The following is a 13,038-nucleotide window of genomic DNA, read 5'->3' on the forward strand; positions in this document are numbered from 1 at the left end:
AATGTTATATATTTGCGACAAATTATATTCCCATTATATTTTTTTCTTGAAAAAGTCATGAAAAATAAATAGTTGCAGCATTAAGTTGGTTTACAGTTTAATGGCTTTTTATATTTTTGACTTACTTTGTAATTGCAACGCTAACAAGTGGGGTAGTGGGTGCTCCTTTCCTGAAATATATAAAATGATTATAGAAAGTTTTAAAGCAAATATAACAAGTGAATCTGTGAGCTATTGCTCACTAATGATACCCCCGCCCGCAAAAAGTATAAGGTAAACTTTGAGATAACGAGAGTCGACTGTATGTAAAAGGGGAGATAATTGAATTGACCTACTTTATGATACTTATACAGTTGTTCAAGATTTATAATTATTTGTCTCAGAATAGCATGAAAACTAAAAAAATAATTATTTCAAATAATTGGGTTACCATAAACAACAATTTCCACAAATTAATGCTATTGATGAATTCCATCCATACACAGCTACAGGGAAGTTAAATGCTGTTATAATTCCTACAATTCCCAGTGGATTCCACTGTTCTATCAACATATGTCCAGGTCCTAAAATGAGCCAGAAATCATCATTTACCATTGTAAACAATATTTTATTGAACATAGACAAAATATAATTGACTACAGATAATTATTTCCAACAACACAACAGACATTAGGCTGTAGATAATTCTAAAATAGTTTTTTTTTTTTTATTTCATTGCATAATTGACACAAATTAAAAAAGTTATATTATTTGCCTAATAGTCATAAAGACACAGTATTTGTTAAAAATGCACAAACATTTTTGTCATACAGTCTTTTATCTTAGAAAAAGTATGGAGGCAACAAGTATATTGCTGTTCAAAACTGGTCTTAAATTTTCAGTAGTACAATAAGTGAAAACTGCTATAAAAATCATGTACACAAATACAAATTGTTTGCTGTCATTTTTATTGACACTTGGTTCAGGCAAGATGTATATCTTCTTTTTTTTAATAACATTGGTGTTATTTGTGTCTTGAAATGAAGAAGCAGATTATTCATTTTATATGGAATTGAAATCCTCATTAAAAAAATTTAGAATTATCATTTGTTCAGGTTCAAAATTGCAGTATTATATCTTTTAAAATACTAACGCTCTGATGGAAAGACATTGCCTGCAAACATTCTGGACAGTCCTACAGCATAGTCAGCAATATCAATATATTCTTGTACTTCTCCCTCACCCTCAGCTAAAATTTTACCCATTTCTAAGGACTCCTACAAGAAAAGCAAAAATGAAGTAGATTTCTAGCAGTTCAATAGTATATCATGATGACTCCTGCAATGGAGACTTCTACCTGGCTTAATTAAAATTCTACTAAATTTTGGCACTCCTACCAAAAAAATCAAAAATTAAGTAAATATTTTAGCAGTTAAATATATCATCCCAACATACTCTCCCTGAATATTCATGATACATGAACTTCAATTATGAAAATCTTTCAAAGCTCATGTATTACTAGTATAAAGGTAAGTCATGTAATACTAACTACAATGATAAAAGACTAATAACTTTATGAGAATTAAGATGTATCAATACCTCTACATAACAATTTAGTTGTTGCAACATTTTGTATTTTATTTACAATCACCACAAAAAAGCCTTTTTGTGCTAAGGTGTCATAAAACAAACATCGATCAATCAATTTGCCAAATGATCTAGATTTGAGAATCAAGTAAAAGAAATTGTAGTTGTAGTTGCTTCTTGATTTGTTCTTTTTCTTTTCTTTTGTCCATTTAAAAATTTTTGTCCATTTAGAAATTTCTTGCTTATTAATTAACTTCAATCTTCTGCATTGAATTCATCAGCCTTTAACAAGATTTAGACTCAGGGTCATCTACATATCTCTTGCACTACGATGTGAGTATTTGTCTGATTACTGTAAACCAACTAATTTTCGTGAGCGATTTATTTTCGTGAGTAGAAAAATAATGCGAATATAAATGGTCGCGAATATGTAAAACTTGGATCTTTCCTTATCTAACCACATCAAGTAAATTAGAAAATCGCTAAATTTAATCGCCGCGAAGTGGACTAGAAAGGGCTAAATGCGAAATAAAGTATCCGCGAAAATAAGTTGGTTTACAGTATTTTGTCCACCGTTAGATTTAGACTACTTGTATCATTTTGATGTCTTTTTGACTATACATGTGTTGCTGAATTGCTGTTGCATTTCTGTTGAACCCAAACCTCCTTTAATCCATGTATGCATTTGTATTTCTATATATAATTCTATGGACAAAACAGATCGTTGATGTTTTAAATAACCAGGAGCAGAAGCATTCAGCCCAAGAATTGTCCAGACGATTTACAAATCTTTATATTCATTTCACCTTTCTACAACAAACATAATGACATTTTAAAATATTCCTAAATTTCAAGTTGATTCGTTCATTCTGACAAACACAATCAAGAATGACTTACCAATTTTCCCAAGATGGTCTTCTTTTCCCTCAATGCCTCCCCCATTTGTCTAACAATTTCTCCTCTTTGTGGAGCTGGCACCTATCATAATAAAGTGACTTATGTAACTATGTCCTTGAAACAAAACCAATATTATGTATAATACTGAAAAACAATTATAACTATAACAAGAGGCTCTCAAGAGCCTGAATCGCTCACCTGTAATTTTTTGCTTAAATCTTTCATCAATAAATATTTTTGCTTTTCAATATATATTAATGAATGGCTTAAAACTTCCATTGAAATGTTCTTTGTATCTGTCATATTTTCTTCAAAGTCAAAGAAATGCATTTTACCATAATGTTTCATTTTAGCCATAGTAGCTATGTTTCTTGACGTACAAGAAAATAAAATACAAAATTTATACTAGATACTCTGAAACTCATTCAGCCCAAGTTTGGCTGAAATTGATTCAGCAGTTTCAGAGGAGAAGATTTTTTAAAGTAACAGCAAACTAAATGAACAAATTGTGAAAAATTGATTTTAAAGGGCAATAGCTCTTTAAGGGGACAATTGACAATTTTGGTCATACGAACTTATTTGTAGATCTTACTTTGCTGAACATTTTTGCTGTCTACAGTTTATCTTTATCATTAATAATATTCAAGATAATATCCCAAATCTGCAAAATTTCCTTCAAATTAGGCAATTAAGTGGCAGCAATCCAACAATGGGTTGTTAGATTCATTTAGAAAATTTCAGGGCTGACAGAGCTTGGCCTAATAAACATTTTTACCTTCATCAGATTAGCTCTAAATGCTTTGGTTTTTGAGATATAAGCCAAACATTGCATTTTACCCCTACGTTCTATTTCTAGTCATGGCCGCCATGTTTTTTTACTAAACGGAAAATAAAACAAAACTTTATTCTAGATACCCTTAGAATCATTCAGCTTAAGTTTGGTTGGAATTGGTTCAGTAGTTTCAGAGAAGAAGATTTTTTAAAGTAAGAAAACATGATAAACAAATTGTGTAAAATTGTCCTTAAAGGGCAATAACTCCTTAAGGGGTCAATTGACAATTTTGATCATACGAACTTATTTGTAGATCTTACCTTGCTGAACATTTTTGCTGTTCAAAGTTTATCTTTATCATTAATAATAATAATATTCAAGATAATAACCAAAAACTGCAAAATTTCCTTAAAATTACCAATTTAGTGGCAGCAACCAAACAATGGGTTATCAGATTCAACTGAAAATTTCAGGGCTGATAGAACTTCACCTAATAAACCCCATGTCAGATTTGCTCTAAATGCTTTGGTTTTTGAGATATAAGCCAAAAACTGCATTTTACCCATATGTTCTATTTTTAGCCATGGCGGCCATGTTATTTGACGAAACAGTAAGTAAAACACAAACTTTATTCTAGATACCCTAAGCATCATTCAGCTTAAGTTTGGTTGGAATTGGTTTAATATTTTCAGAGAAGAAGATGTTTGAAATAGTTTACACCAGAGGGACGATGACAGACGACGACGGACGCTAAGTGATGGCTAAAGCTTCGGAACGGTGAGCTAAAAATCTCTAACTTTAAAGGTAAATATAGTTTCATACAATTTCTAAGCAGCTTTTCAAATCAGAATCATGCATTAAAACTACAAAACATATATCGCATTCGGTCATCAAAATTTCGAGCAGGATTAATGTACTCAGACTCAGAAATCAATCAATCATAATATTGATTTGGTGTTTCCATCATAAATTTGGTACAGGGAGTACTGAGTAAAGTTTTATGACAGACAGCCCAGATTTTATTTTACATTACTCATTAGATATAAAAATACGAAAAAGTTTTTTCTAAATTATTTTGATAAAATAATATTCTAAGACTTATACAAAAGATACAATTGTACCATCATCAAACTGCAAAGCTTCTGTCTCAAAATCTTTCCATTTGTTCTATCATACAATGATACTGTTTCATTTTCAAGTCCTATAATTTTTGTCAAATATAGTCTTGTTATAGATTAGTAAAATTCTAAAGTGGTACAACTTCAATACTTATAGGCATTTATATATAAACATGATAAAATCAAAGCCTTAAAGGCTGTTAAAGCAATTGCTGCCTAGTTAATGTTTTTGTGACTTTTATTTTTCATCCACATGTAAAAGACTTAAACCTGACAGGAGTCTTATCTAGTAAGAAGTAAGGATGTTTTAACTTTATATCAATATAAAGACTTATCCAGCAAAAAGTCATTTTACAATGTTTTACATTTCACAGGGGGACGACACGTTTACCCGGCTGACGGTGGAGGCAAATACATGTGCAGAAACGTATAACTCCTCTTATCCCCTTGTAGAGTGTTTATTACTGGGCAATAATTTACACGACAATCCATGCACCTGGTTTCATTATCTTTATTGCTTTAATTCTAATTTTAAGTATATCATAATTGGTTTGAATTTAACCATTCAGTTGATACTTTCAACTTTCGTGACGCGAGTGTTCTACCTAACTATAGTTTTTTTTAAAATAAGAATCGTTCATTCATACATAAAGATTAAAGATTTGTAGATGGGACCGGCTTCTGAAATTTTCATGAAATGCATGTTAACTGTCGATTAACCTGGGAACTGCTCAGCTGTTTTAAACATACAATACTGTGGATTCATTATTATTCGTTGGATACCAATTTTCGTGGATTTCGTGGGTACAGGGGAACCACGAATTTAAATGTTCAACGAATTGGTAATTTTTTATATAGGGTTGTATGCAGACTTTGGCAAAACCACAAAATCACATATCCAAGAAAATGCAGGTTTTTCTCAATCCACGAAAATTGGTACCCACGAAAATTAATCCACAGTATGTGCTATCGTCATATAATTTTCACCATAGCACATGTTTCTGTCAATGGGGGGTTTACTATCCACACTTGTACGAATACAAAAAATCACGTGAAAAATCAAGAATTTTTTTTTGTACAAGTGTGGATAGTAAAACCCCCCATTGACAGAAACAAGTGCCTGTGAGTATCACGGACAAATATGAAATTTAATCGTCAATTCATGAACAAGAAAAATCAGCTTCATATTGCGTTTTATCAACATTCAGTAAACACATATCGTGGTGAATAATGATCTTCAAGCACAAAAACATGTGAAACAAGAGGCTGTCAGACGACAGCAAACCTGATTTTCCTACAGAGGTCGAACCCTGAGCAATTGAGTAAGTATGGACACAACATTTAAGCTTAAAACAGCTCTGAATTTGGATTGTGATTGAATATTTGACACAGTATATGTTTGTAACACAAAATGAATGCGGTCAAAGAACTGAACAAGAGGCTCCAAGGAGCCTGTGTTAATCACCTGATATTTTTGTTTACAAATTGATGCATGAAATAATGCAGCCATTATACTTTTGCTTTAGTTCAGAGATATAAGCCAAAAACTGCATTTAACCCCTATGTTCTATTTTTAGCCATGTTGGTTGGCAGGCTGGGTTATCATGAAAGCAATTGCTTTAAAATCTGTACTGTACCTCTGCCCAGACTTCCCATGCTTCCTTTGTTGCTGCAATGGCTTTCTCATAGTCAGCTGGACTGCCCTGAAATGAAAACAGCATACCTGTAATTAGGAATTCAATCAATTAAAAAAATCTAGTTATTAAAATTAATAATTAGACTTTAAAATTTTAATTGATGGTAGCTCTAAAAGTTTAAATGCTATAATTCAAAACTTTCTGATATTCAGATATTGTTCAGCAAGTTTTAAATGTGAACAAAATCTAAAAAACTATAAAATACTGCTCCATGCTGTATACTTTGCTGTTTTTCATCTTAAAGTCACAGTGAGACCATTATTTATTGCATACTTATTGCTTTCCTGTGAATAAAATATGCTGCACAAGTAACCTAATAGTGTGTCTTTTAATGTTGTAATGTTACACTACTGTCTCATGCTAGGGTGAAGGTTGGCACTTGTTAAAATGTTTAAACCCACTGCATTTTTAAGCACCTATCCTAAGTCAGGAGCCTGTTGTTCAGTGGTTGTCGTTTGTTGGTGTGGTTCGTAAGTGTATCTTGTTTTTTATATATAGTAGACCATTGGTTTTCCTGTTTGAATTGTTTTACATTAGTTATTTTTGGGCCTTTCATAGCTTGCTGTTCGGTGTGAGCCAAATCTCCATGTTGAAGGCCGTACTTTGACCTATAATTGTTAAACTTTTTATACATTGTGACTTGGATGGAGAGTTGTCTCATTGGCACTCATACCACATCTTCTTATTTATATTTGTACACTATCTTTTTCTTTGTTTTTGTATGTATTATTCCTTAATAGTTTAGTTAAAAAATATTTTATATTCAAAAGGACAAACGGATAAGACACATTTTTTAAAAACTTAGTAACGTCTTCTTCTTAATACATTGTATATACTCAGACATTTCTGGTAATTTATTTCTATGGTATATGATGACTGTTAATTTTAGAATATAAGGTTGCTGATAATTTTGGTACACACGTTTATACTGTGTCAGTTCCCTGGAATGAGACTTGTATAAGTATAGATACCAGTTACCATACCAAGTAGTAACAAGGCAGACGACATATTACAATGTCCATGGTGACTAGGTTCGTTAATTCCTTTCCGTGTCAGTTACACTTAGAAAACAACTAGATAAACTTTATAACAAATCTTTAAGTATCGAGTTTTACCATTTGCGGATTACTAAATTACTATTAGTAAACTTTCTGGGTATATTTTTCCGTTATCCATTTTCTTTATTTAAAAAAGTAGGTTGATAAAGTGTGTATTTATTGGATTTGAACACGGTTAAGTTATTTAATATATATATATATAATTGAGAATGTAAACGAGGAATGTGTCAAAGAGACAACAACCCGACCAAAGAGCAGAAAACAACCTAAGGACACCAAAGGGTCTTCAACACAGCGAGAAAATCCTGCACCCGGACATGAAAGACTAACAAAGGCCAGAGGCTCCTGACATGGGACAGGCGCAAACATGAGGCGGGGTTAAACAGGTTTTGTGAAATCTCAACCCTCCCCTATACCTCTAGCCAATGTAGAATAAACAAACAGCAATACGCACAGTAAAACTCAGTTTAAAAGAAGTCAGAGTCCGTTGTCAGAATAAGTAACAAAAGAGACTAAGCAAAATGACAATGATACATAAATTAACAAAGGACTACTAGCAGTTACTGACATGTATGCATTAATATCAACAATACATAATGCACAGGGCTCACACTTCTTCAGAATCATAGGGAGAAGTGACTTCTCTTATTGAAACTGATAGGGAGAAGTGGTGAGATTTGAAAGAGAAGTGCTTGTTTGCTCGCGGTGCTATAAAGTTTGGTTTTTACTATAATATATAGGGCCATGTTATCTTATTTTCTTTTCATTTTGTTCATTTTATATTGAGTATACAATTAAGTAACAGTTCAAATTCATAGTTGTTTAGGTTTATCATATCTAGTTGCACAATTATATTAGTCCTCTTGTGAGAAACTACTAACTAAATATCTAGCACTAAAAAGTTTTTTTTTATATCAAACAGGAAAAGAAAGCAGAATATATCAATTACAATTCAAATAAAAAACTATTCTGTTTATCATGTTTATGAAATTCACTGAATCAGTGTTTCTCAATAAAAAGATATATAAATTTAACAAAGTTAGTCTGGGCCATAATATATTGATAGTAGTATAATAGTCCCAAAGTTAAGCAACTATAATTAATAAATTGAAACAATGGATACACATGGAAATATATACATTAATCAAGTAGATCTAACCAAAAGTCAGTTAATAAGTGTGGAATGCATAATTTTTCCTTTAGATATTCCTTTATCAGCTGTGCCATTCGCGCGTCCGTAGTTATTATCGTAAAAATACTGATTTCCTTCATAGCTGGTCCGTTTCCGATGAATCCCACCTCCGATCCGTAGTTCGTACAATTTTTCAATGGCAGACGAAGAAAATTTACAATAAATGAGGAATGTGTCCATGGGACACAGATGATGCCCTCGCTTGCATATCATATAAAGTTATAAAGGGACATAACTGAAATACGGTAAAAGTGAGCTACCAAAATTTGTTATTGATCTGAGTTTTGTAGTAATAAGTATTGTGTATAAGTTTCATTATATTTGGTTAAGGCTAACTTAAGTAAGAGAACGAAAACAAATAAATGGAGAATGTGGACACAGATGATGCCCCCGCTTGCATACAACATTATAAAGAAACATAACTCAAGAACGATAAAAGTGACGCCACCAAAATTCAAACTTGATCTGTGTTTTGTGGTAATAAGCATTCGTTGTGTATAGGTTTCATAACATTTGATTGAGCAAACTAAAGTTACAGAACGGAAACCAACTTTGAGACGTACGGACGGACAAGGGTAAAACTTAATGACCCCTCCACTAAGACGGGGGCATAAAAATAACAATGTTTGACAAGCTTTGTGGAAAGGAATATGACGTTTTTAATGCAATAAATGGATTAAACATTTACTGAAGGCAACTTTCATCACGTTCTAATGAAGTAACAAACTTATTTTGCAGAAAGTTAGAATGATTTGATGAATGATGTACGCTCTCGAGTAACAAGTACTGGAAGTGATAAAAAGTTGTCTTTTTATGAAATAACATGCAACAAACTGTAAAGTCAATGCTTTAACCTCTTTTCTAAAGAAAATAAATCGTTTATGTCTTTGAATTATAAATGAAAAAATTGATGTTTCATTGACTTGGTAAAAATTGAAAATTGCCGATGACGAAAGCGAATGAAAGGGAGTATGGTGAACAACAGGGCGACTAGATTTCGCTTTTGACGGTTTGGCAAAACGAAGTGACGGACGGGAAAGGGACTTTATCGCCCCAATCGCCTGCTAGCGTGAGCCCTGATGCATATTAAAGTTAATATCAGTTGATTTTATCTAATGAGTCTGTTATTCATTCAAACATCAATGCGGAGAGTGTAACCATTTTACAAAACCACACACTATCACAGACCAAATATCTATACCCCAATCTACCCCTTTTTTATCCGAACTGTTACCTTACCAGAGGAACCAACCATACCAGGGTGCATACGGAATACCAGAGTACCATGCTACCACAGAACGATTTATTGAATGTTAACTTTTATCCCTTTAAGGTATATTTGTACTTTATTACAAAAACACATTCTTACAGCATTACACTAAGGATGGACCGCTCGGTTTTCTTTACAATACCATTATTGTCCATATATGTTAATTTTAAGATAAATTATAAGATTTATTAATGCCTTGCATGTGGCTTGCCAATGATTCTATTATACAAAGCAAGACCTTGTTATTCAAAGTTAAATTGTATTCCCAGTACCATTATCTTACCTGTACAACTGTAGCTATTGGCTTTTTATTTGTAGGGCAGTAAGATGTGGCTATCTGGAAAAAAATATTGAAATAATTAGCAAATCAACAAGAATATGTTAGGAAGCTAGGAAGGGTACCCAATGATGTAGGAGATTTTACAAATGTATGGTTTTCAATTCCACTCTCTTGTTAAATCTTCAGCTTTAAACATAAATGTGATTATCAACCGAAGTCCTCTTGAGAAAATTAGAAACAATATAAAAATCTCTTCAAAAAGCAAACAAGATGTAATTTCAGAAGTAACTGGGCATTTACTTTGGTGTTGCTCGCTAGGAAATTAAATAAAATCATTCTAAAAGTAAGTTTATATGTATCTGTTCATTTGACACAAATTGTTTATAGTGAAACGGTTGATTTTCTATAACCTTTTGGCTTCATCCAATTAAAATTGATGCCTTTTAAACACGACCCATAGGTTCACTTCAAAGTACAAAAGTTCTAAATGTTCCTATTAGAATCGAAATAATTCTATCATGCCATGCTCTATGGTAATTCTAAAATGGGTAGGCATTATATTTGTCATCATTTTACACCACACTAACGCTCGATATAAAGATATTGACAAATATAATGCCTACCCATGTTAAAATGAGCATAGAGCAAGGCACGAAAGAATTATTTCTTCAGTTTAAGTGAAGAAATTTAAAAATTAAGATCTGCAGGTACATGTAAACACTCAACACTTTGGTTGTTTTTTGTTGTTGCTATAAACAGTCACAGCTCTGACATAAACAAGTCAGAATTGTCAAGACTTGTGCAAGTCAGATTTTGCATTTTTACAAATGAGTAATAGCATTTTTAGACTTTATAAAGTCAGAATATGCCCGACTTATTCAGGTCGGATTATGTTCAGTGGATTGTGAAGTTTCAGTATTTTAAGATTTGTAGTAAACCTTTTCAGTAAGTTACCATGAATATTTGTATGATGCATAACAATACCAAAATATATCTTTTCATGCTGGTTTTCAAGTTAATCCATTGTTTATACAGCATATTTTTTACAATTTAACACAAATACATACTAACATAAAATGGTTAATTTCATATAATTCCATTTTTTTAGGGTCTTATTCATATTTTTTGTTGATAAAAAAGTGTTTGTGGAAAGCATTTTTAACATTGTCATGTGGATGCTCAACTTTTAAATATGGGTGCATGGCCCAAAAAGGTTGGCAGTTTAGGTGTATTTTAACTTGTAGAAGTCAAAATTTTTTAATTTTGTTTTGAGAAAAAAATTGCGTAGTATTTCATTAACATCTCCTCGGAGACGTTATTAAGAATTGAACGATGGACAATCTGCGGGCTGAATGCTTCTTACTACCTGATTGGAAGATATTACTGAGACGTGAATAATTATAGTTCGTTGATTGGTTGGGACAATCCAAACCTAGTAAATGTCTTTCAATCCCATAGAGTATCAGATTTGTACTCTCTATTTTAGCAATTAGATTTTGCCTAGTCACAAATCATGCATGTCGATACACAGGTAACCTTTATCTATAAATAGCCGAATCTTCTGATGTTTTGTTAACACACACATGATTGTTTCACATTCAATCCATGAATCCAGTCCTTTACTGTGACGTACATTTTATACATGAAAAACATAAGAAAACTTGAACATGGTTATGATATTTCATGATGAGAGAATGAATTGTTTGACAAACATGTAAAGCATTTACAACCATGATTTGAAGGATTAGTACGATAAGGACCTTAATATTTGATACACAGCATTAAACGATATACTATGTCTTCATAACGTGTGTGGTAAAATGTGTTGATTAATATGCAAGGCTATTTTGAATGAATTAATCTACAAAGCGAGAACACTTTCCACTTTTATCAGCTAAGAGACGGCTATCATTTTTCGAAAAGCTATTACTTGTCTGACTTGTAGAAGTCAGTTTTTGTTTCAAAATGATGGGAGGTAACTCATGACACCAAATATTCTGACTTCCACAAGTCACAAAATTCTGACTTGTTTTTGTCAGAGCTCTGACTGATAAACCATAACACAATTTTGTGGAAAACTTATGCATCATCAAATTTTTTTACTCTTGACCACATATTTATAGAATATTAATTACTGTTCAAAATATTTCTGCTGAACATGCTAAATCAGCTGTTTACTTATTGGGTGACCTTGAATCCACCAATGAAAACGGTTGATATGATACACACCCACGACTTTGTTTCGTGGTCTGCTTGTATTTAAAATAATCAGTATGGGATGGTAAATGTTGCAACAATTCCCTTTTTTATATGTATTGTGTTTAAACATGATAAATCAATATTTTCTTAAAGTATAAAGTCGGGATCAAAATCTGCATACTTCGCCTGATCCTCCCCATTTTCCATAAAACACGCCATTGTTTTCAGCTGACAGTCCTAAATCTTTAAGCCAGGCATACTTTGGATCGTCTACCAATAAACCTGACATTGTTCTGTGCAGTCTAAGCGATAAAAATCGACTTTTTCTGAGAAAGTGACCGGCTCTGCAATACACTCTGGATGTCGCCATTAGCCTGGTTTGGACGGATCCATTTAAAGGGAAGAAATTGAAAAATAATACAAATATTCGACAATATCTATAAAAATTATTTAAAAGGGAAATTCTAATGATTTTATTTTGAATACAAGTTTTATAATCCATGGTATGTTTGCAATTTTATTCTTAAACGTCTTGAGCGGAAAATATCAAATTGTTCCGTATACCCTGCAATAGAATGGAGGTGACAGGGAGACTTCATTGGAAAGATTTGGCGCACTAAACAATCGACTCTCCAAAAAAGACTATACTATCCAAAGTAGTATTATTCAATTTCACAATTCATATTATATTCACACGAATGTTGCCAACTGCTAATACAAGTTCAAATTCAGTATTTAAAAAGTTGCTTTAATTGGTATGAAAAGTAGTTGATAATTTTAAGGATTTATATAAGGGTTACTAGCGACATATATGATTTATGTGTATATATGTCTGATTTATTGTCAATATGTCTAATTCTTAATCATTGTTTATAAAATTACATATTAATATAGTCATTATTTGCAATACTTATTATGTATGATCAACTATGTAATTAATATACCATGAGCCTTAACCATTTATTGTTGATGAGTTTGTGCTAATAAAA

The 13,038-nt window shown here is 32.1% G+C and overlaps 1 protein-coding gene across 1 annotated transcript in view; it reads right to left on the reverse strand.

The window, feature by feature from the left end:
- LOC127735160 (alpha-aminoadipic semialdehyde dehydrogenase-like) overlaps nt 1-12,432 on the reverse strand; it is a 59,654-nt gene extending 47,222 nt beyond the window's left edge. The window contains exons 1-7 of the mRNA XM_052245262.1: nt 12,231-12,432; nt 9,854-9,907; nt 5,991-6,056; nt 2,464-2,544; nt 1,133-1,256; nt 431-563; nt 126-170 (exon numbers count right to left, since the gene is read on the reverse strand). Of these exons, the coding sequence (XP_052101222.1) occupies nt 126-170; nt 431-563; nt 1,133-1,256; nt 2,464-2,544; nt 5,991-6,056; nt 9,854-9,907; nt 12,231-12,419 (692 nt within the window). The 5' untranslated portion in view covers nt 12,420-12,432. The remainder of the gene's footprint in view (nt 1-125; nt 171-430; nt 564-1,132; nt 1,257-2,463; nt 2,545-5,990; nt 6,057-9,853; nt 9,908-12,230) is intronic.
- Between the last annotated feature and the right edge of the window lie 606 nt (nt 12,433-13,038).

The sequence above is a fragment of the Mytilus californianus genome, unplaced genomic scaffold, assembly GCF_021869535.1.
Source record: "Mytilus californianus isolate M0D057914Y unplaced genomic scaffold, xbMytCali1.0.p SCAF_3, whole genome shotgun sequence".
NCBI lineage: Eukaryota > Metazoa > Mollusca > Bivalvia > Mytilida > Mytilidae > Mytilus > Mytilus californianus.